Raw genomic sequence first — 21,363 nt, 5'->3', positions numbered from 1 at the left:
ACAATCAGACCGACAAAACACGTATCCTCAAGATTCTCTGCGTCGCCACGCACGTGCCATTAGGAAGTAGCTGACCGGGCCTTGCGCTAACTAACCAGCGGTTTAGCGATCCCGTTTACAACGTGCGCCGCAATTAATATCGGACAATTTCCCACGGCACGCCGGTTGGGAAACACTGCCATAGAGGGTGGCCCTTTTCTTTGAACAACTAAGCAGCTGAATGGTGGATGGACTACAGATCTTGCACAGCTAATGTTACGAGTCTTCTGTTGTCAGAAAAAAAAGGAAGGATGCTTTAGAGGGTGACCATTTTCTTTTAACATGACATCTGGTAAAAACAAAATACATAAAAAGAGAGAGAATTAGTCCTTTAAAAAGGTTATCATGGAAATCTCTTTTCACCAGCTTACAATTTGACCGCGTTGTGTCCCAAATTGCATTTGAAAAGTTCAAAGATGTTTCTGTAGTGTTTCAAGAGAAGACGCTAGCTGATTATTCATTAGGGAGGGCGGAGCTTCAGTTTGTTTTGAGCTCAGTTACTGTCATTGACCACCACCACCACCATGTGATCTTCATCCAGACTCGCTGCCGCCCTCTTGACGGCCTGAAGGTACTGCACCGAGAAGTCACCCGGCGGGAAGGCGTAAAGCATGGCACCCGGGCCGCCCTCCTTAGCGCCGGGTAGGCTGACCACGCCGGCGGCGTCCTTGTTGCGCAGATAGGCCACCAAGTGGCGCAGCAGGCGCACCTGGAGCCCCGTGTCAGTGGCACCAGCCTGCCGGTCCACAGGTCCTTGGAGCGCCAGCAGCACAGCGAAGGCATCGGGCCGACCCGCCTTCACGCGCCTGGCCACCTCCTCCAGCCGACTCTGGTCCATGCGGAGGCGCTGCGCGATCTTGAGCGGCTCGCCATTGTAGCGCATGATGGCACCGAAGAAAGGGGCGCTGCCTTCCAGCAGGTACAGGTGGGCCGGGAAGCTACTGTTCTTCAGCGCAAACACGCCACGCCAACACTTAGCCAGCGACGACGCGGCATACTCCGACAGCGAGCCGGGGCACGGCAAGGGGGCGCCGGAGGGCACGCTCGGCGATACGCCGGCCTCACCGCTGCGGTGGTGATGGCTGTCCACCTGTTTGCCGCCGCGGTGGCGCGCTGCGATCGGAGACTCGGCCTCTTTAGCGTCGGGGGTGTGGTCGCGCGGCTCCGTGGTGGAGTCGGGGGCCCGGATGCGCGCACGGTCCGGGCTGAGATCAGGCGTCGCGCGCACGCGGCCCCGCCCTTTCTCGCGCTCGGCCGACAGACTGCGGCTCCGCCTCCGAACCCGCCTCTCCTCGCGGTCCTTAGGCCAGCGCTCCCTGCTGCGACTCCGCCCTCTGCCGCTCCTTCCGAAGGCGTCCGCCGTCACCGCCAGGCAACTTGCCCTTCGGTCCAGGCCCCGTGGGGGACTGGGCGCCGAGTCGCGCTCCCTCTGTGAGGGGGGGGACACCCTGGCTCCGCGCTCTAGGCTGCGGTGGCGGCCGTAGACGTCGCCGGGCGCATCGTAGTGGGGGGGCAGCAGCTGTACGGGGACAAAGGGGCGGGTGGTGGTCTCTTCCACCTTGGCGAAGTCCACGCGCAGGCGTCGCTCAGCCCCGCCCAGAGGGAAGCCTCTCATTTGCGTGCACGCTGCCTGCGCCGCATCCAGACTTTCATACTGTACGTATGCAAAACTGTCCCCCTTGACGTAGTCGATGTTGCGGATGCTCCCAAAGCGGTCGAACTCGCGGGCGAGGGCAGCCAGTGAGTTGCTGGGTCCCAGGCCGCCCACCCACAGGCGCGTGGTGGGGTTTGCTTTCCCATAGCCGATCTTAACGGGATGGCCGCCCACCAGGCGTCCCTGCATGGCAACCTTGGCGCGGTGGGCCATGTCCAAGTTCTGAAACTTGACAAAGGCGTAGGCGCCGCCCTGGCCTCGCGAGGGCCTCTTGATGACCACGTCCTCGATGGCGCCGTATTTTTCAAAGCCGTGCCTCAGCTCAGCCTCGGTGACGCCGCCGTCCAGGTTGCCGATGAAGAGGTTGCTCGTGGCGCGCTGGTCGTCTTCGGGCTTCAGGTCGTCGTGCAGCGGGAGCGGCTGCAAGGCCGGCGGCGCCAGACCGTAGGGACGCCCCCTGTCGTCCAGCATCCCGTAATAGTCCAGCAGGCGCTCGCGGCTCAGGCTCTCCAGGGCATAGGTACGTGCGCGTAGCTCGCGAAGACTGAGCGAGGGTCCGGGTGGCGACAGTGACCTCTGGCGGTAAGGCGGGTAGGAGGCGTGCGTGGCATGGGCACGCACGGCGGCCAGGTAGGTGACGTCGGGCGGGGTGACGCTCCTCCTGCGCACGTACACGGGCTCGATTTTGAGAGGCCTCTCGGCCAGGAGTAGCCGCGACGTTTTGGCGTGGCGCGCTTCTTTGGCGTCCTCCGCATGCCGGAAGTTAACGTAGGCAATGCGGCCCAGTTCTGGCGTGTGTGAGAGTTTGACGCTTACGTCACCAAACCGCTTAAACTCGTGGAAGAGAGCGTCCTCCAGGTCGTCGTCAGGGACCTGAGGACTCACGTTGCTGATGAGCAGCGTTTTGTAGTCCCTGGCGGGAGGCCGCGGCCCGGCCGCCGTCTTGTCCCGGTCTCGACTGCGGCTCCTCCTGCGGTGTCCGCCGCCGCCGCCACGGGTGTTTGCCAGTAGCAGGGCCAGCGGCGGTGGGGCCAGGTCCTCCCGTCGGCCGCTCTCCCGGTGCCTCTTGGCGGCCGCCCTGGCTGACGGCGGCGGCGGTGGAGGAGGCGGCGGCGGCGGCGAACTGGCGGCCTGCCGCTTCATGTCGGCGGGAAGACGACAACGGTGACGAGCCTGCACAATAATCCTCGATGTTCGAGCAGCTTTGGCTAAAGCGCCACTTCCACACCGCCGCGTGGACGGGCGTTTGCCCCTTGAGGAAGACGCCAAGAGCGGATGGAAAAGCAAAACATGTCCGCCAGTCAGCGACGGGTGAGCTGTAACGACAGTGCCGCCGCCATCTTGGACAAAGGAATGTGCGCCTCCGTCCGACGTCATTGGGGTGGGGGCGGAGACGGGCGGCCGAACCAGGACTCGTCATACAATCGTACAAATTCATGGCAAATCAAATCATCCTCAATCGTAAAAGTTGGGTTCGTTCATTCAGGAGTTGAAAATAAGCGTCACAAAGTGTTCAATTAAGTACCCTTATGCTTTTCAGATTTCATTCCTTATATTCCAAGTTATCAACAGCAATTCATGTGATGATTGCCATTTGTACATTGTACGAAATGGGGGAAAGGAGGGGGGGGGGGGGTAGCCCAAAAATCCGAATGGAATACTCAGTTTCTTCCAAGGCACCCACCCGTTGACACGAGAAAACTCTCATCACGCTACCAAACGATAGCGTTCCCGGTTGGTGCAGTGATTCAGATGCATGAATGGTCGGTCAGGTTAAGTAAGGGGCATTCGGGTCGGCAATGGCAAAGTTAATTGTATCTTCTGCCATTTCAGCGAAGGAACTTGGCAAAATTGAGGCAAGCGGACAATTCCAGTTTGTCTCAGACGTTTTACCTTCACCAACCTTTCATGTGATAGTTTACAAATTTTAATGCCCTGAAGAGTAAGTGATGGAAGTTGGCTGTCCTTTCCCAGAATGTTGAGCATGTTCATCTGTGAAACAATCCAATCAATGCTAAAAAGAGGCTTTACAGAGTGTATCAAAATGTTTTGGGGCACGAGCCATCTGTTGAAAACATGGATGGATGGATGAGGAACATTCCGATAGCAATGATAAACCTTGGGACGGCCGCTCGCATTGTGACAATGAAGGTGCCTCCAAAACACAGAAGGTACAAAAGCAACTTTTAAGCCAACAAGTTTTTTTGTAGGCCAAACTTGCCAATTCACTTGGTATTTTTCCAGAAAAAACATTGCAATTTCATGACAATCCAGCCCTGCATGTCTCAGAGACAAAGCTGTAAAATGATTAACAAGGGCACAATCAGACATACGCAATCCAACGCAACTTGATTGTCTCTGGATTAAAAAAATCAAATCAAAATCGGAGCTGTAAATAGTCTAAAAATAAACCAGCAAAAGCACCTTTCTGCAGAAATGTGTCGCTTTTGCTGTCCAAAAAGGCCAGCGCCATGTTCAGACATGCGGCTTGCGATCGATCGATCCATCGCCTGCTTCAATGGTAGTAGTATGTGACTAGTTGGCTTGTGCACGCGCGCCTTCGGGATACACGCTTTTAATATAAACACAAACATCAAGTCACAAACAGAGGGTGCTGTCTGCCTGCCCGCATCCTGAGTGAGGAGAAGAAGGGGAAAAAAAAAAAAAAAGCCAAGGGGGAGCCGCTCCTCACTGCTCAGAGGTCAGTCCGCGCACCAGCACCGGGCGCGTACTTGGGCATCAGCTCGGTGATCTTGCGGATGAAGTCCGCCTTTTCGGCACAGCCTTTGCATGACTCGCCCCACTCTTCCAGAATCTTCTTCAGGTCCTTGACCTTCAGCTTCTTCAGGTCCACAGAGCTCAAGTCCACTTGCTTGTCTGCACAATCACATGCAAAAGTGAAAGGGTTAAGATTAAAGTTGAAAGAAAAGCGTACAAAAATATATTTTTTTAAAAAAACCAAAACAAAAAGCTAATTTAGTTTGAAATTAAGGTGATGTAAATTGGATAAAAACACTGAAAAACAAAAAATATATTTATGTAAAATATAAAAATAAATAAGCTAAATTAGTTTGAAGTTCCCATATCGTAAGTTACGGAACGCATGTGTCTGTGTTTATAAGGTAACGTGTCAATAAAAACCCCTTTTTATAGATTGTTTCTTTCTTTTAACATGTCTGATATGTATTTGTTTTATTGTTGTGTGTGATTATCTGCAGAATTGATGAAGATGTCATCGTTGTTTTTTTGGCTGAGTGAAAAAGTTTGAGCGGCAGGTACCGACCGTATCTCAATTCGCAGATTTGGCCATCTTTCTTTTTGAGCTTCTCGCAGATTTTGTCGACAGGGACGTGGTAGCTGAGCGGCTTGGACACCTCGTTGATCATCTTGGTGGCTGCGTCACTGGTTGCTCCGATGTAGTAACACTGCATGCAAGCACATGCGCATTAGAGAGAGGGCAGTGGCACAGACGAGGTGGTCACCTTTGCGCCAAGACGTACAAAGCGATTTTCTTTGCCTTTGGCTGATCCGCAGCTCTTGAGGAGTGCCTTTTCTACATCGCCACTCTTCATGTCCGTTTTGCGCTCCTGAAGTGACTCGTAGAACTTGCCCAAAAAAGTCACACACACTGCAACAAAAACACAACCCAAGTCATCGGCTGCTTACTCCAATCATTCATTCATTCATTCATCACTTGATGGCGCTGATGAAGAAATCAACCTGTGCTTTTATTGTCTCTCTTTGATTTCTTTCTCGTTCCAAATTGTCCAGGCAGAGAACGCAAAGTGACGATGGCGGTGCAGTTGCCAGAAAATTGGCAAAAAATGCCCATTGCCGATTTGGCCCTGGAGCTTTGACACACTTGTGCTCTAAAATGACGTCTACACAGCGGGGTGGCACACTTCTGCCTTCCGTCCGTCCGGTGCGTAATATGTACTTGTAGCTATCACCAAATTCACGGCCAACATTACTTACCACTGGGCTCCATTTCTTTGACGCTTCCATTTCAGCACAGAAATGATCATAATATTCTGTAGAATTATAATCCTCATTCAGTAACCGAACAGGGCTGACTTGTCAATTATTTCCAGGAGATCTCTGGATTTTTAGGAAGGGACTTGCTTAAGCTAAGGTTAGCCGACCGCCGGGGCGGGCGGGCCGGCCGGCCGGGCTTCTTCAGCTTGCTTACCTTCACATTCTCCTTCTTTGAGCGCCTCGCACGTCGCCAGTACCGCAGCGAGCAGCACAGCCGCCAACAGGCTGCTTGAATTCAACATTGGAGCCTCTCGGACGTGAAAACCAAAAACGTCAATTTCACGCTCACCGCCGTTGAGCCAATTTGAGCCCTTCGCCTTTACTGAGTTTGCTGAATGTAGCCTACTGACATAGCCGAGCGCAACACTCGCTCACAATCACTCGCCGGTAACCAACACGCGAGTCTGGGCGGACGTCAGCGAAAGCCTCGGCTTTTCATTGGCTGAGAGCGGCGCCGAGCAAAACTTCCCTCTCCGCGCTTTGCGCCGATTGGACAAAGACGAAACGGCCCGGGGACAACGGCCAGTTGTCGCCATGTGATTGGACCGGCACACTGTCTACAAACTACTGACACGCTCCAACTTGCTCGACGTGTTAGATATTTTACTTTAGTTCAACAATCAACACAATACAAAACATGTAGACAAAAATGAATTCCCTCTATATAACATATGTAATATAACTTCAACAAATTTCCAAAACGTGTGTGTGTGTGTGTGTGTGTGTGTGTGTGTGTGTGTGTGTGTGTGTGTGTGTGTGTGTGTGTGTGGATGGGGGTATATACAAAGGATAAAAAAAAGATATAAGAGCAATAAATAAATAAATAAATAAATAAATAAGAGGAGCAAAAATGGAGCAACTAAATATATCTATATATCCATCCATCCATTTTCTGAACCGCTTAGTCCCCACGGGGGTCGCGGGCGTGCTGGAGCCTATATACATGAATTAATTGAAGTAATAATATTTTATATTCTTTCACATATTCATTTAAATTGAAAATATATTTGATTTTTGAGTTACAGTCAATCAATAATGTGAACATGTATCATAAGGTGAAAATCGAAGTGAATGTGTTGTGAAAGAGGATGCTTTGTGCACTGGAATTTGTTTTTTTACACCTTTTTATTTAGAACAATACGTTTTTCCAATGTTTTGAAATTGAGCCCGTTGCACCTTTTGGACACAATTTCTCCCGCCGTTGAAGCACAGATCAGGCTGCAGAGCAGTGTAGTGGGTCTTTTGATTGTCCCAGTATCTGACTTGGGGCTGCTCCATAATTCTTGATAACTTCGAGGATGAACCGCAAAAGATCAGATATTGTTTTAGCAGATCCATCCCGTTGACAATGCGCTTGCTTCCTTTAACAGAGCTCTGGGGTGCTTCCTTCCTGGAGCGACTATACTGCTGCTCGTTCGGTCACGATACGCGCACCGACACGGGGCTTCGTCCTATGTCCTCGACACATGCGCCGACGCGTCGGTGTTGCTGGATCCATCCAAGTCAAGTCAAGTCAAGTTTATTTGTATAGCCCTAAATCACAAGCAGTCTCAAAGGGCTTCACATAGACAATCAATTGACAATAATTCTCAAAGCATCCCCTGATCTTAGGCTCCCAAAAGGGCAAGGAAAAACTCAAAAATCCATCCATCCATCACTACTTCCTTGTAACATGGGACAAAGAAGAAGGATTATCATTTAGTTGTCACATTTCAGTCATGGCGAGCGTAGCGCGTTGTAAGTGCGTATGTGACAAGCATCGTGAAGCTTGAATTGTATGTCACGTGGTCGCTCGCGGCCGGTGACGTCAGTGTCCAGTTAGTTGTGTGTGACATAAGCGGCGCTGTTGCCGTGTACGAGTGCAGTCACGAAAGGCGACGACGGCGGGCGCCTTCTTTTTGATCCTTTTTCTTATTCTTTTTTTCTTCTTCGTTTTCTGCAGTTTTTTTTTTCGTCGCGTTCAATTGACGTCAGCGGACAAGCGACGCACTTGAGTGTCTTCAGCGTGAAAGCACGGCACGAAGCGGGCGGCGTCATTCGCCGAGCGTGAGCGAGCGAGCGACCGGGCGGCCGCCGTCCTTGGCGGCCTCTATGCGCGCTCTGCAGCCGCCCGGCACCGCGGGGACTTTGTGAAGAGGTGTAAGTCAGGGTTTGCTTTCTTCCTCGCTCTTTCGGTAGCCGATTAGCGGCTAACATTAGCCAAGGCGATGGTAGCAGGCGGCAATAAGCAAGCATTTTGCTGTGCTTTTGTCGCTGTCTGATCGCCCGCCCGCCCGCCTAAGACAAAACTGGTTGTATTTTCAATCCGACGGTTGTCTTTCATGCAAAGCAGATCTTTTGCAACCTTGCTCGTCGTCACGGAACCACGTGACGTCAGTGGCTCGTCGACGCCAGTCCAGTGTACACAAGTGCCTTGGCTTCTGAAGCTGGGGCCACAGTCTGGCACCATAATGATCCAAATGTGGCAAGCCACCAGCAAAAGCGACCTTACCTCTTTTTAACTCAAACGCTTGACTGACGTCCATTTTGCCGTATTCTTTTGCCATGTTTCTTGAAATGGTTTGGCAGAGACGACAGTTTCCCCACACGGACAGTACAGCCTGTTCTGTGACGTCGGCATCTTTTGCTCATAAAATCTGGCAACATTTCGCCTTCTGAAGTGCTTCATGATGACTCATCGAATCCTGTGAAGCAGCCAATTTCACAAATAGCGCCAACCGATGGACAAAATTGGCACGGAGCGTTGTTGGTATAGGAAATTGCAATAGTTGTGTGCTCTGTCCACATCAGAAGTGGCAAAGCCAGGTCCAGAATGTCAAAGGCCCGCCACAGTTTGGCTCGAGCCTCACCAGGTGCTTCTACCGTGGCAGCCTTTTCACTTTCTGGGCCCGCTGTTGCCACCTCGTGAGTCGAGTCCAAAAGATGAGAGCTGTGCGTTTGTGTTTCAGCCAAGGGGGGGCCACAGAGACCCTCGACATGGCTGCAGGTGGTCCGGAGCACGAGGAGGAAACCCTGCAGACAGCCTTCAAGAAGCTGCGAGTGGATACTAACAAGTACGACGATTGCTGCGATGCTAGTGAGCGCACACTGACAGGGCCCGTCTGGCCCTTTTTTTACGTATGTGTGTGTGTGTGTGCGTGCGCGCAGGGCACTTGTGGCAGACGGCGTGCCCGAATCTCCTCGAGTGGTTTCCGTGGCCAAACACGGTGGCGCGTCCAAGGACAACTGGCACGGGTGAGTAGAAGGCATTTGCAGTCACTCGCCACTGTGGACATCAAATCACTGCCATGAATTGACACCACAAATTGGCCGCTCACGATACACCCGTATAGTTTGGGCCGTTTGAAAAAAACACAAAAACAAACAAACAAACACAAAAAACCTGGCCATTGGGCTCAAACGGCCCAAGCTATACGGGTGTATCGTGAGCGACAGACACACACTATATTTTATTTCTATATCTATATTTTCTGATTGCGATTGGGACTTTGAAAAAGTGTTTGGGCTTGGCTGACGCACTTTTTGTCTCGTCAGCTGCGCGAGGAAAGCGTCGCGCGGAGCCAGTAGGATGCCGCGGCGGCGGCGCTCCGAGTCACCCATCCTGCACCCCCCGAGATTCACCTACTCTGCCACGACGACGCCTGTGGGAGGCCTCAAGCAGCACACCAAGCTCAGCCCCACTTCCCCCGTCGGCTTCAGCGGAGCCGCTTCTCGACCCCCCGGTGCGGCGGCGGCGGCCATTCTCCCTTCTGAGCTTGCAGAGAAGGACTGGCACAGCTCAGGAAAGGCCTGGGAAAAGGACAATACCCACGCGCCCGACTTTGGACTTTTGTCAAAGCGCTGCGTCGACGGTGGCCCGTGCGCATGCTCGTCCGCTCGGGAGGAAGCGAGCGACGGCACCGCCCCGTGTCGCTGCACATCCAAAGCAGCGAGTGCTTGGGCCGCTGTGCGCGCATACTCCTTCACTGGACTGCGTGACGTCATCTCGGATTGCGAGCGGCGCGGCGGAGCCTCGGCTCTCCGGAGCGCCGGCCCCGCCCGCTTGCCAGCCTCCACGTGTTCTTCGCAGGCGCTGGTCTCGGTTGACGATGTCACCATGGAGGACCTGGCCGGCTACGTGGAGTTCTACCTCTATATCCCCAAGAAGATGTCGCACATGGCCGAGATGATGTACACATGAGCGTACACCCGCCCGCGTGCCAACGAGACCTGTCTGATGATGTATGCGCACTTGTCCTCCTTCAATAAAGCTCAGCGTTTGGAAGTTGTTCTTTCTGAATAGAAAAACGACACCTAGAAACTTTGACTTGACCAGATGGCTGCTTAGAGACAAGCAATGCAGTGGTTGACAGTTACTCATATATACACTGCTCAAAAAAATGAAAGGAACACTTTGAAAACACATCGGAGTTCAGTGGTGAAAAAGAAAAGTTGGATATCTATACTCATATGGACAGTTGAATGTCTCAGGAAGAAAAGGAAATAAAAGCTTTTCAGCCTACAGAGGGCTCACCCCAAAAATCAAAGTGAAAAAATGATGTGGCAGGCTCGTCCATTTTGCCTAAATTCAATTTCTGCAATTCCAAACTCTTCAATATCTTGTGTAGCCCCCCCCACGCTTGTATGCATTCTTGACAACGTCGGTATTTCCATTCTTATGCGTTGCTGCCTGTACGGCTGGCGTAAAACCAAACGTATCAGTTAGAGTCTGAAAGAATTGGTGTGCCAATCGGGACAACTTATTTTCTAGCATCACTTTTATTTTCACGGACAGACAAACCCAACTCCTTGCGTGCTAGCAAACGAACGCTAGACATGCGCGGTCAAATGTCAAAGACTAAAAATCCAACATAAATCGAAAATGAGAAAGTTTGCCATCTATTGAGAAAAGCGAGTCGTTTGGTTGAAATATTTGGTGGACGTCGCACACGCACGTTCAGCTCGTAATAAAATAAAAATACTAGCTGACTGACCAAAAAGGTAACGGCACAAATGAGGGACAAGGAAGTTGCGAGGCACAACGAGCAGCTAGCTGCCTCACGTGTTCGCCCCTCACAGGCAAAATATCCCCAACACAGTGAAGGGACGAGGTGAAATGTTCACTTGGCAGCTTTCCAGTTTTTGCTACACTAACGAGCAGTTACCTCCCATTTTCACTCCACTTTGTCCTATCACAAACCAGTAAAGAGAGACAGGGCGTGGATCAATCTTCAACTGAATCAATCACATTCAATAGGTTACAAATGCGGGTTTTTGCGCAGCAGCAGTTGACCAATCTTCTTGTTGACTACCTAGCCTTTAGCATTAGCATCGTCAACTTGTACCATTAGCGGAATTGTGTCATCGACAGCAGTTTAAAATTTGTTCCAAGTCAAACTGCTTTTCATGACAAAGTATGTGTAGTGTGTATACAAAGATAAAAATCAGTTTTTCTAAAAAGGTGCCAAGTGTAAAAAAAAAAAAAAAGATAAACTGGAATATTTGAAATGAAGAAACGATATCATTGACCCAAAGGCTGTGTCAGCGATAAAACAAAATTCAGCTTAGCGTCATGGCCCTGACGTTAGCTTAGCTAGCGTGCAGTGAATAAATAAGGGACGAGGTGTGTCGAGGGGCTAGGCGTAGATCTCCGCGGTGGGGGCCTTGGTGTAGATGGGCTTCCTGGCCAGCTCATAGCTTCCTTCGTCTTTCTTCTTCATGCGGTGAAGCAGAAGCACCGCGAGCAAAACCGCTACCGTCAGGGCCACCCCGCCGCCGCAGATTAGTGCTGCGAGCAAAAGCACAAGCAAAACATCACTATTTGTCTTTCCAAAACTTTTATTAGCACTTCCCAGTGGTTTTTCAATGTTCAGAACTGACTATTCTCCAGCCCATGCCAGAAGATAGCCTAATACCTCGAAACTGTATGTATGGGTGTGAGGTGCAAGTAGGGCTGGGTAGTATAGCGACATAGAAATATTGGTTGATATGGATTGGAAACCGCAAGATATTTGAACAGATAATACTTAACCAATAAAAGTGTGAAAAAGAGGAAATGCAGTTTTAAACAATGTGCTTTGTACGGCCGCTCGGCATTTTTCCCGTCTCACATCAGACAATATGGGGAACGGCGGCATGTGAGAAAGCCTCACCTGCCAGGACCTCCGTCCTGGTGAAGACACCTTCAGTGGCGTGTGACATCAGCACGTTGGACGGAAGCCGGCCGCCCGGGTGGGGACTGTTCCGCAGCGAACGGACCTCATTGTCGTCCGGCGTGGCCTCCGGCTCTGGGTGGCGGTGGACGGCAGAGCCAGACTGCTCCGGAATCCCGTTGTCTGCCTCGGGACGCTGGCAAATGGCAAAAGGACCGGCATGAGTCTTAGGCGGCACCCCAATCTCTCAGCAATCCCAGCCATGCCGGCCCCAAGTCACCGGCGAAGAATGCGGGTCTCACTTTCCTTCCAAATGTCAACATTACAAATGAGACGCCCGGCCGACTTGAGCATAGAGAGGCCCGAGGCGCGGCGGTCCAAAATGAAGAGGCGAGACCCTCACGTTCGATTAAAGTTTGCCATTCTGAAGATTTGCATCATCGGAGAGGACAGAGGGAGGGAGAAAGAAAGCTGCTTTGCCACCAGCTTGACATCAACTCATCTGTCGTGAAACATTTGTTGTTGCATGCCCTCCCATTACTTAACCAAGCTTCTTTTGTTTGGAAGCTAACCCTCCCCCCCCCCCCCCCATTGCTCTACGTGTCAACCCCGATGCGTTTCATGACTGCATTTTCCGTTGCGTTTTGATTTGCTTAATACCGCCTTCGACAAATATGCATGTTTGCTTTCAAAGCCTGGCGTTTTTTGCCCCCTGGTGGCCATGGAGTGAGTAAAACACCAAGCAAAAAAGAGAAACAATGTTGACTTTGGACGTTGAAGGGGCTCGGAGACTATTTTGGATTCCGGCCCACGACAATTGCACAGGCAGGCAGGCAGGCAGGCACCTGACCTCGGCGGGCACCTTACCTCGGTGGGCGGCAACCAGTCACGTCCGCTCTGGCTCTCTGTGGACAAAAGCATCATTAGGATTGCGCTCGCAGCTTTGAGCGTGGCCGCTGCAACAACGCGCACAAACCGTCGCCCGACCCCGACGCTTCATCCTCGTAGTCTTCATCTTCCTCGTCATCGTACGAGTCTTCGTAGTAGTCGTTGCCGTCTTCCTCCGTCCGGTCTCGGTCTTCCTGGTCGTTGTTTGCGAAGCCAAAGTCTCCTGACAACTCTCCCGGGTGGTTCCGGAGGCTACGCAGAGCCATGGGAGGCATCCATGTCTCCATCTCCCTCGCCTGCTGGCACAACATGGGAATGTCGTCGGGCAGCGTTGCTTTCCGTAATCAAATGCTTCAAGGACTTTGCTTAAGAGGACAAGAAGAGCCCTAGGAGAGTTTTGGAGGCACTCTTGGCAATTCCTTCCAAGCACCGCTTTCCTTTGTGAACTTGAATTTGGAGCTCTCGGGGAAAACGGACACTTTTTGTTGCCTTTGCTCCGACATCTGAAACACGACTCGTCGAGGTTCTCCAGCGGCCGACGCGAACGAATACGCTCGTCTTCACAAGCGGGGCGGCGCGATACCCTCGAAATGCGGTGCGCTCGTTTTGGGGTGCCCCCGATGGCCAACACGCACGGTAGCAATGGAAGAGGCAGAGGAGGTCCGGCGGTGAGGGCCTGTTTGGCCGCCATCTTTCTGCTACGGACACGCAAACGCACATTTACCCGATTGGTGACTTCTGCCTGCGCCACAAACGCAATTCAAAACATCCGATTCGTGCGTAGATGTGATGAGAGCGACACCACAACGGAGAACGGGAACACCAAATTCGGTTTTGCCTTATTTCAGCCAGATTCCAGAAGTTTCCGGAACGTGGCCGTTCACACCGCTGTGACGGGGCAGTTGCGGGAAAAGTCGATCGGTCGGTCAAGGAAGGAGCGGGAAGTCGCGACGAAATGGTGTCGGCGTTCCAGCCGTGTGTGAGAAAGACAGGGATCCATGTCCACTGAGAGCCTCAGTACGGGGTCCATTGAAAGGCTTTCAAGTGTGCAAAATCCTCCGAAGGGCTGCTTAGGGTCAGCTGAGGTCACATTCCACAGGGAAGGAACAAGGAGAGAGGAGAGAACTCAAAAGGAGGAAAGCACAAGGAAGAACGGCCCAGCAAAGAATGTGCTGCAACGCTTTCATCGGCAGTGCTAAGCTAACTGGCTACCTGGAGTTGGGGGGGCTGTTGGAGTATGGGTGTGAATGGCATCCCGCTTGGCGTTCGGGGGTTAGGCTTAGGCTCCACTGCAAACTAGTCAAACTTTTCACATAGGTGGAATTAGTTGACATTTGTTCTCGTCCACGCACGCACACGCACGCACACACAATACACTATTCACTCCAACTCGCACGCACATTCGCTGCTTGATTTGAAGTTTGTCAAAGTTGACTTCTTCATTATAACACGGCATTCGGGGCAGACGTGACACGGGGGCAAAGGTGAGTCGGACACCTCCCAGGGGCCCCTGACGGAATCATAGTTTACACGCGCACGTCCAAACAACCAGCAAGCACACAAGCAGAGTTCAAGTTGTTGAAAAGTAAATTGGGGGGGACGAAGAATTGCGCCGTTTGGTCGACGAACTTTGGGGCTCGCCGTCAGCCACGAGGAAGCTTAGCACCTAGCTTCGTTTAGTTTACTAACTTTGTTGTGCTTATCCAACGTTCCCAGGCAAAGGGTGCGAGTGGGGAAACAAGTGCGGACAAAAGGCAACGAACAAGAAGGCGCAAGGAGAGCGACCTTGACTTACCGACTCAGAGGCGACGCTCGAGAACCAAGTGGAGAAAAAAATGACGAGGCCGAAAGCCAAAAGGTTGGCCGACGCTCCAAAAGGTGACATTTAGGATGCCTTTCAATTCTCTCAACGGCGAGCCAAGAAGGAAACAACGGTTGCGGGAACTTGACTCGGAGGGAGTCTCAGGTTTCAACTTTGTCCAAAGGGAACGCTTGTTCTTGTTGTTGTTCTTCTTCTTCTTCTTCTTCTTCTTGTTCTTGTTGTTCTTCTTGTTGTTGTTCTTGTTGTCCTCTGCCAACTCTCTAGTGTGATGCCTCGCGTGTAACTTGTGCCCTCCGCGGCTCTCCGCCAATGAGCGGTACAACAAGCCGTGACGTCACCACCTTCATTTACCGTAATTCTGTCACGTCACGCCCTCTCCGCTCATTCCGACCTGCCATCCAGCTCCGCTCAGGCCCATTGACCTTGCTCACACTTCTTGACCTTTTCGAAATTTGCTGTTGTTGTACCACTACTTACAAAGGCCTATACTTCCGAACTTTTCGAGATACGAACCCTCGCGATTTTTTTTTTTTGCATCTACTTACAAACCAAGTTTCAAATTCCGAACCGACGCCCCCAGCCAATCCCCCATCCATCGCACCCTGTTTCTCCTTTGCGCTGACATTTCCTGTTTGTCTCGGCGCGTTAGTAGTGAAAAAAAACAAGTAGTGTTGTCTAGTGTGTTTCCTAAGACTATCGTTATGAAACTCAAAATCATAAATAAAATAATTGCTATAAATCATGGCAAATTCATGCGTAGCATCAAGCTCACAACGAAGTATAGCCGTTTCCGTGAGGCAGACAATACCAGCATGTTTTCTATTCAAACCTGCCGAACACACTTTTGTGTTTGTCCATTTCCATCTTTAAAAGCTAGGTTCCTCTTCTTTTTTGAAGTTCTCACTCGCATTCTGCGCGAGCTGCATTCAGTGACCACTTCTACAGTCGGAAAACTCAATATTACACCAAAAAGTAGTACGCGTACGTGAGCACATGCTGGGCGTACGTGGAAGCATACAATCATTTATAAACCAGATTTTTTCTCGGGTGTATTTTTAGCAAGTGTAGAAACTTAGAACAGGTTCCCCCCTCCCCAAGCAAAGTTAAGAGGCCAAGAATAAAGTGGGATTTATTTTTTGTTGTAAAGGTTTGAAAAAGCAATAACAAAACTGTTCTTTTCGTTATCTGTGTGTTTCACACAAGGTTATACGGAAAAAAGTGTGACTTTTTTATGACTATTTACTTTTACAGTGATTTCTATGGGAAACGTCGGTTCTACTTATAAACGTTTCCACTTACAAACCAATTCAATTTCTAAGTAGAGGTGAAAATCAATGAATATAACTCAAAGTCCATTTACAATGACACGTTAACAATACGAATCATTTATTATGACAAAAGTCTTGGGAAACAAACTCAATTACAAAAATGAACGGCATCTATAAGCCATCGCACGGATGCTTTCTTATAACATTTTGACCGCCTGGCTCCATATTAGGCGATAGAGTTTGCCAAATGAGCTAGCAAAACAGCAATTACAATGGTGTGAATGGCACAATTTTTAATACACACACCAAAGTGAGACTCCCGCGAATGCGAATGTGTACACTCACTGAGCAATTGCCTTTGGGGTATTCCTAGAAAAGTTGATGCATGAGTCAGTCTCATTTGGGTTCCTGCGCCTTTCATTTTGGCAGAAGAGCCGCCAATTTACTGCAGGATGGAAATTCCTTCCGTGACATCACTTTCCGGTACCAACTTTCCATTTTCTTGTGCAAACACGGGAGGCGCTGCTCAGTGCGTATGAGTGGTTGGGGTTTCCATCCCCAGCCATTGTGACCATGTCAAAGTGTCCGTGGGCAAGACATTGATTGAACCCTCACTTGCTCCCGATAGCATGTGAAGAGGGAGCAACAGCAATGTGGACATGTTCTATTAGGGTGGACAATCTCTGTACGATATGATGCTCATATATGTACAATTCTTTGATGATTTCATGCAAACATAACTGCTCAATCAGAACACGAATACAACACACAGAACTGTATGAACACACGCACACACTGGGGGGTGCCGCCCCCCACACTCAGGTACGAAATGGTCATGTGACAAGTTCTAAAACAAGCTGACCTGGAGACAGAAGTTGTTGTTTTATCTGCTGCCTGCCGTGCCTTGTGTATTGACCGCCATTAAACAAGCCAAGATCTTGCCAATAAAGAACCAACTCTTTAGAAACTCCACCTTAGCTTTACTGGCTCAACAACGGACATCCCGCAAAACACGCAACACATGTCATCAGTAGATGTATGAGGAAGCAGTGTGAAGCGCTTTGACTGCCAAAGGTAGGAAAGCGTAATAAAAGTACAACCTGTAAATGGCAACAATTTAGTTTCAAGGAAAATGAGACGGGGCAGCACGGTGGATCACTGGTTGGCACGCCTGCCTCACAGTTAGAAGGGTGCGGGTTGGATTCCACCTCCGGCCCTTCCTGTGTGGAGTTTGCATGTTTTCCCCGTTCCCACGTGGGTTTTCTCCGGGCACTCCAGTTTCCTCCTACATCCCGGTATCGATACATTGTTACTTTTGTTAGAATATGCCTGTTTGTCACAGGTGATTCGCTCGGAAGCTTGAGCTATGCCTAAATAAATTAAAAAAAAAAAAGCATCGCAAAGAGAAAATAAGCTGCTGAAAGCAAAGAAAGAGCGAATGGGAAAAAAGAAGGAAAGATAGCAAAGGTAAAAAAAAAAGTAAGTGGAACCTAAAGAAAGAAGGTAAAGGAAGAAGAAAAGGAGGTCAGGCGGACCCTTCTATTGGTGATGTGGACTTTTGTTGCCGATCGGACGCAATTGGGTGCGGACACTCGACTGGTTCAGCTGACATTGACTGTAAGGGTCGCTGGCTGGTAGAGACGCTAAACAGTTTGTAGCCTTCGAAGGTTCGCTTTGCCTCTACCGGGGCTTCTTGTGGGTCATGTGGGCCCTGTGGCTCGCATCCCGGCGGCCGCTACAGTCTGCCTCTGGAATCGTCCTCCTGTGCCACAAGGTTAGCCTAGCGGAGCTTCGCTTCTTCACGTAACGTGCGGCTGGAACTTTGATCGCCACGATAAAGCCCTTGAGTTTCCATCAAAGGAATCCGAGTCAGGTCGTTGCCACAATTAGCTTCAACGCGGGGGTCATTGAAATAATCGTGGGCCAGTGGCACGATGGAGCTCAGTCTTAAAAAATGTAGACGTTCATGCGCGTTGAATTTCAAAGGTCAGTCCGCCCATATCCAAGACGACTCCACTGATACAAAGAATGTTTTCCCACGACAACGGTTCACCAAGTGACAAATATTGATTTCCTAGGACAACGGTTCACCAAGTGACGACCCCTGAAACGCTGTGAAAATGTGGCATCCCTGACCCGTTTTGTTGTTGCTAGAAATCAATTTCAAGCTCTCGTAATTGACTTCATCTTTATTCTAAACTTGGATACCGGCAACAATGCGTCCCCCGCCCCGCCCCAATTACTGTAGTTAAGTCATTCTGGCCACTATTCGAAACAATAGGTTACCAAAAATAATGATTCGAAAACTACTGTGAATATTGAATCCGAAAGCAATATAATGCACAAACGTCAAGTCATATTTTATGAGTGTAGTAATAAACAGCAAAAAAAAGGGAAGAAATCTCATTTGTGCCACGATTGGGGCAAAAGCAGTTAGTGTTGCAGATGAACGAAACACTTGGTAGCTTGTGAGCTGTTCCAAGGAGAAGTCGGGTCCAGACGTCATTTGCTGAGTTGCAATGAAGCAGTGAAACGCAACCATTTGAATGCCGCTTCTCCGCCAACATGGCAGTGCCGTCACGGCTCACCGCTTCCTGAGTGCTTAGGCATCTCCAGTTGGTGGCAAAAAGATGGATGAGAAAGGGGCACATTTGTCCGCTTGACTCCAATGGGAGATGGATTCCAATGACACATTTAGCTGATGGGTGGGGGTCGCCCGGCATGCTTTTGTCCTTTGACTCGACTTCACCAAGTCTATGACGTCAGCCATGTCAAATGCCAGCTGCTGTTGTGCCAGGTTGGAGTCGCGTCACAAGTCTCCTCCTTTATGTTTGTGTATGTCATTCGGTTTGCAGGTTTGCCGACAGGCGGCGTCCATCAGCAGGCCTTGTGCGGTCCCCCTGACGACGACGCCACGGCGCCCGCTGTACCTGAGCGCACAGGTATGGTCGTCACGAGCATGCGTCAGGAAAGTTGGGACGCCACTACAGACGGCAAACGGATGTGCTTGCTCGGTGGTGGCTGCATTTCATACGCTTCTGGAAGCACAACAGTTTGACGGGTTGCTGCCGTGCGCTAACCGACTGGCTCGCGTCGTTCACTTTGTTGCAATTGGCAGCCAATACTTGGCGGCTTTGCTCTCTGTGTGTGTTCAAATGAGATTCAGTCAAAAGCCAGCAATGAAATTGTCACAGGGCAATCATCGGAAACAGCGAGTGCGAGCGTGCCGGCCACGTCTCAGTCACAAAATGGAATGCTGGGCAAGAAATCAATCCAATAACGATATTGCCTTGTGTGTGTGTGTGTGCGTGTCAGACGTGCAGCGTGAAGGAGACACTCGCACCCAGCCGGGAGGAAGTGGGCGGCTTCACTAAGCTCATTGAGGCCATGGGCTTCACGGGACCCCTCAAGTACAACAAATGGGTGAGTGTGGGGGGGGGGGGCTGCCCACTGCGGTGAGATGTCATCATGTTGTTTGTGTTGTGTGCAGAAAATCAAGATTGCGGCCTTGCGCATGTACACGTGCTGCGTGGAGAGGGTCAACTATGACGACTTCTTGGACAGTGCGTAGAAAGCGCAGCGCCGGCGGCCGCTACGCTCATTGACGTGAGCCTGCCGCACTAAGGCTGACGCTTTTGTCTCAGGGTGCCTGCTGCCCGACACGCTCAACTCCTGGTTCCTGGTGGCGCAGCTGCACGTGTGGTGAGGCAGTCAGTCGCAAACAGTCGACACGTCAACGCAGCCATCGGCGCTTGTGTGCGCGCCGCGTGTCGCATGCTAGTGATGTACAGCCACATCTTCAAGTGCTCACTTTGACCAAGAGGCTTCCTGGCAGGATGTGTCTGGTGCGGATGCGTCAGGAGGGCCGGGCGGGCAAATACATGTGTCGCTACGTGGTCCACTCCATGTGGGAGGACGTGGAGCAGCGCAGCAAAATCATGGGGGTGAGTGAGTGAGTGAGTGAGTGAGTGAGTGAGTGAGTGAGTGAGTGAGTGAGTGAGTGAGTGAGTGAGTGAGTGAGTGAGTGAGTGAGTGAGTGAGTGAGTGAGTGAGTGAGTGAGTGAGTGAGTGAGTGAGTGAGTGAGTGAGTGAGTGAGTGAGCGAGCGAGCGAGCGAGCGAGCGAGCGAGCGAGCGAGCGAGCGACGCTAGCTGCCTTGAGTGTTTTGCAGCGGTCTGGTGGGGTTTTTGTTCTCATCCCAAACAAGCTTTCAAACTATTGACCTATTTGACAGATTCATATCAAATAGATAGCCTCCTTAAATCATGACATGCTTTGACCTATCAAAATGATAGAATATTTGACAATGCACATTTTGACTCGCTACCATGGGGACAACTACGGTCATGTCATTAAGGTGATGCTGATGTTTGTGTGGCAGATCGATGCCATTCATCGTAAGGAGGCCCTCAAAGCCATGACTGAGACTTTCTACGCCGCTTTGTTTGGATACGATGAGGTTGGTTGGACACGCTGGCTGGCTGGCTGGCTGTGCGTGCGCGCGCGCGCTCGGGTATTCACACGTTTGTTACGTGTGTGCAGGGCATCCTGTCCGACGACAGCGTCCTTGCCGCCGCGCTGTGGAGAAATTTGTTCAACTGTCAGTGCGAGGACTCGGCCCAGCTGGAGCTCACGGTGGAGTACGTGCGCAAGCAGGTGTGTCATTTGGCCGTTGCTTCAGTCAACTTGCAGACGTTTTCATCCAACTCCCCGCCATCTTTTGCAAGCAAGCGGTTCTCCGATTTTTCTCAATAATGATGCAAATGGCACTCACTGGTTGTAATGTTTAAATCCAACTTCACAGTGGTGACAGAATTATTTTCCTTCAAAGTTTTTGGGGTTTTGAATGAAGCAGATGCACAACCGTGTGGCGGTGGGCAAGGCCATTGGCCAGTCTGGAACAGGGCAGCATTATTTCTGAAACACATTTCATACAAAGGTCTGAAGAAGACCTAACTATAACTTAGGTCATAAGAAGTGTGTTGATGTTGAAGCGTGCAGCTTGGCGAGTCTTGCATCCATCCATCCATCCATCCATCCATCCATCCATCCATCCATCCATCCATCCATCCATCCATCCATTCAATTTACCTCCCCCGCCCCGCCCTCCCTCGCATATGGCACTGAGGCTAACTAACCCAGTGTGCGTGCTTGCGTGCGTGTTTTTCAGATGCAGTTCATCGACTCTCTGGACGGCGAAGACTTGCTTCTGACTGGAGAAGTCAAGTGGCGCCCCCTATTGGAGGAGAATGCTCAGAGCATCCTGAAAGCGGCCACACCCACATACAATGATGCTGGACTGTGACTTGCTGTCTTGTCTGACAGAAAGAAAAACATCAACACTCGTTTGTTTTCACGCTTGTATGTTATCGCCCTCGCACTTCTGGAAGTGATGTCATTGCGCCTATGTTGAATACAACCAACTTGTTTTGACCTAGTGGCCCTGAGGATTTTTTTTTCAACATTTTGTCTGAAATGCGTGTGTGAAAAAGTTCTATCAATCCGGTTGCGCCCTGTCTACTTGCGC

At 50.7% G+C, this 21,363-nt stretch overlaps 5 protein-coding genes across 7 annotated transcripts; 2 read left to right on the top strand and 3 right to left on the bottom strand.

The window, feature by feature from the left end:
* Positions 1–294: 294 nt before the first annotated feature.
* Positions 295–3,094, bottom strand: rbm15b (RNA binding motif protein 15B). The gene has a single exon (XM_085923675.1). It carries the CDS (start codon positions 3,068–3,070, stop codon positions 533–535), a length of 2,538 nt encoding a protein of 845 aa, XP_085779801.1. The 5' UTR covers positions 3,071–3,094; the 3' UTR covers positions 295–532.
* Positions 3,095–3,371: 277 nt separating this feature from the next.
* manf (mesencephalic astrocyte-derived neurotrophic factor) lies at positions 3,372–6,141 on the bottom strand. The gene is made up of 4 exons (XM_085923686.1): positions 5,883–6,141; positions 5,194–5,321; positions 4,977–5,118; positions 3,372–4,570 (listed from the first exon to the last, which is right to left on the bottom strand). The coding sequence occupies exons 1-4, from the start codon at positions 5,968–5,970 to the stop codon at positions 4,389–4,391; spliced, it is 540 nt and encodes a 179-aa protein (XP_085779812.1). The 5' UTR covers positions 5,971–6,141; the 3' UTR covers positions 3,372–4,388.
* A 1,412-nt stretch (positions 6,142–7,553) lies between these two features.
* On the top strand, positions 7,554–9,992 carry oser1 (oxidative stress responsive serine-rich 1). Of its 2 annotated transcripts, none has more exons than XM_085923448.1 (4): positions 7,554–7,867; positions 8,677–8,781; positions 8,876–8,962; positions 9,263–9,992. In XM_085923448.1, exons 2-4 carry the CDS (start codon positions 8,705–8,707, stop codon positions 9,906–9,908), a joined length of 810 nt encoding a protein of 269 aa, XP_085779574.1. In that variant the 5' UTR covers positions 7,554–7,867; positions 8,677–8,704; the 3' UTR covers positions 9,909–9,992. The 2 variants fall into 2 exon arrangements, with proteins under 2 accessions (XP_085779574.1, XP_085779575.1); XM_085923449.1 differs by lacking the exon at positions 7,554–7,867 and adding an exon at positions 7,889–8,580.
* A 481-nt stretch (positions 9,993–10,473) lies between these two features.
* sdc4 (syndecan 4) lies at positions 10,474–14,894 on the bottom strand. Of its 2 annotated transcripts, none has more exons than XM_085923452.1 (5): positions 14,543–14,894; positions 12,836–13,046; positions 12,727–12,764; positions 11,860–12,055; positions 10,474–11,495 (listed from the first exon to the last, which is right to left on the bottom strand). In XM_085923452.1, exons 1-5 carry the CDS (start codon positions 14,630–14,632, stop codon positions 11,344–11,346), a joined length of 687 nt encoding a protein of 228 aa, XP_085779578.1. In that variant the 5' UTR covers positions 14,633–14,894; the 3' UTR covers positions 10,474–11,343. The 2 variants fall into 2 exon arrangements, with proteins under 2 accessions (XP_085779578.1, XP_085779579.1); XM_085923453.1 differs by having other exon boundaries at positions 12,836–13,043; positions 14,543–14,893.
* Positions 14,895–17,134: 2,240 nt separating this feature from the next.
* uqcc1 (ubiquinol-cytochrome c reductase complex assembly factor 1) lies at positions 17,135–21,269 on the top strand. The gene is made up of 9 exons (XM_085923447.1): positions 17,135–17,611; positions 18,693–18,779; positions 19,153–19,260; positions 19,328–19,400; positions 19,482–19,539; positions 19,673–19,781; positions 20,218–20,295; positions 20,379–20,492; positions 21,007–21,269. Exons 1-9 carry the CDS (start codon positions 17,540–17,542, stop codon positions 21,139–21,141), a joined length of 834 nt encoding a protein of 277 aa, XP_085779573.1. The 5' UTR covers positions 17,135–17,539; the 3' UTR covers positions 21,142–21,269.
* The last annotated feature ends 94 nt before the right edge of the window (positions 21,270–21,363 follow it).

Source organism: Syngnathus leptorhynchus, chromosome 11 (assembly GCF_054491065.1).
Source record: "Syngnathus leptorhynchus isolate UIUO chromosome 11, UIUO_Slep, whole genome shotgun sequence".
NCBI classification, from domain to species: Eukaryota; Metazoa; Chordata; class Actinopteri; order Syngnathiformes; family Syngnathidae; genus Syngnathus; species Syngnathus leptorhynchus.
The sequence above is the reverse complement of the archived record's forward strand: the minus strand, read 5'-3'. Positions and strand labels throughout refer to the sequence as shown.

What these genes read in the sequence shown, in the direction of transcription:
- rbm15b (XM_085923675.1), bottom strand. Translation starts at nt 3,070, where the DNA reads ATGACGTCGGACGGAGGCGCACATTCCTTTGTCCAAGATGGCGGCGGC.
- manf (XM_085923686.1), bottom strand. Translation starts at nt 5,970, where the DNA reads ATGTTGAATTCAAGCAGCCTGTTGGCGGCTGTGCTGCTCGCTGCGGTA. An exon ending in AAGGCAAAGAAAATCGCTTT is followed by an intron (nt 5,119 to 5,193) that starts GTACGTCTTGGC and finishes GCTTGCATGCAG; the next exon opens with TGTTACTACATCGGAGCAAC. An exon ending in AATCTGCGAATTGAGATACG is followed by an intron (nt 4,571 to 4,976) that starts GTCGGTACCTGC and finishes GTGATTGTGCAG; the next exon opens with ACAAGCAAGTGGACTTGAGC.
- oser1 (XM_085923448.1), top strand. Translation starts at nt 8,705, where the DNA reads ATGGCTGCAGGTGGTCCGGAGCACGAGGAGGAAACCCTGCAGACAGCC. An exon ending in CTGCGAGTGGATACTAACAA is followed by an intron (nt 8,782 to 8,875) that starts GTACGACGATTG and finishes GCGTGCGCGCAG; the next exon opens with GGCACTTGTGGCAGACGGCG. An exon ending in TCCAAGGACAACTGGCACGG is followed by an intron (nt 8,963 to 9,262) that starts GTGAGTAGAAGG and finishes TTGTCTCGTCAG; the next exon opens with CTGCGCGAGGAAAGCGTCGC.
- sdc4 (XM_085923452.1), bottom strand. Translation starts at nt 14,632, where the DNA reads ATGTCACCTTTTGGAGCGTCGGCCAACCTTTTGGCTTTCGGCCTCGTC. An exon ending in AGCGTCGGGGTCGGGCGACG is followed by an intron (nt 12,765 to 12,835) that starts GTTTGTGCGCGT and finishes TTTTGTCCACAG; the next exon opens with AGAGCCAGAGCGGACGTGAC. An exon ending in CAGGACGGAGGTCCTGGCAG is followed by an intron (nt 11,496 to 11,859) that starts GTGAGGCTTTCT and finishes TTTTGCTCGCAG; the next exon opens with CACTAATCTGCGGCGGCGGG.
- uqcc1 (XM_085923447.1), top strand. Translation starts at nt 17,540, where the DNA reads ATGTGGGCCCTGTGGCTCGCATCCCGGCGGCCGCTACAGTCTGCCTCT. An exon ending in CCCTCAAGTACAACAAATGG is followed by an intron (nt 19,261 to 19,327) that starts GTGAGTGTGGGG and finishes TGTTGTGTGCAG; the next exon opens with AAAATCAAGATTGCGGCCTT. An exon ending in CTATGACGACTTCTTGGACA is followed by an intron (nt 19,401 to 19,481) that starts GTGCGTAGAAAG and finishes CTTTTGTCTCAG; the next exon opens with GGTGCCTGCTGCCCGACACG.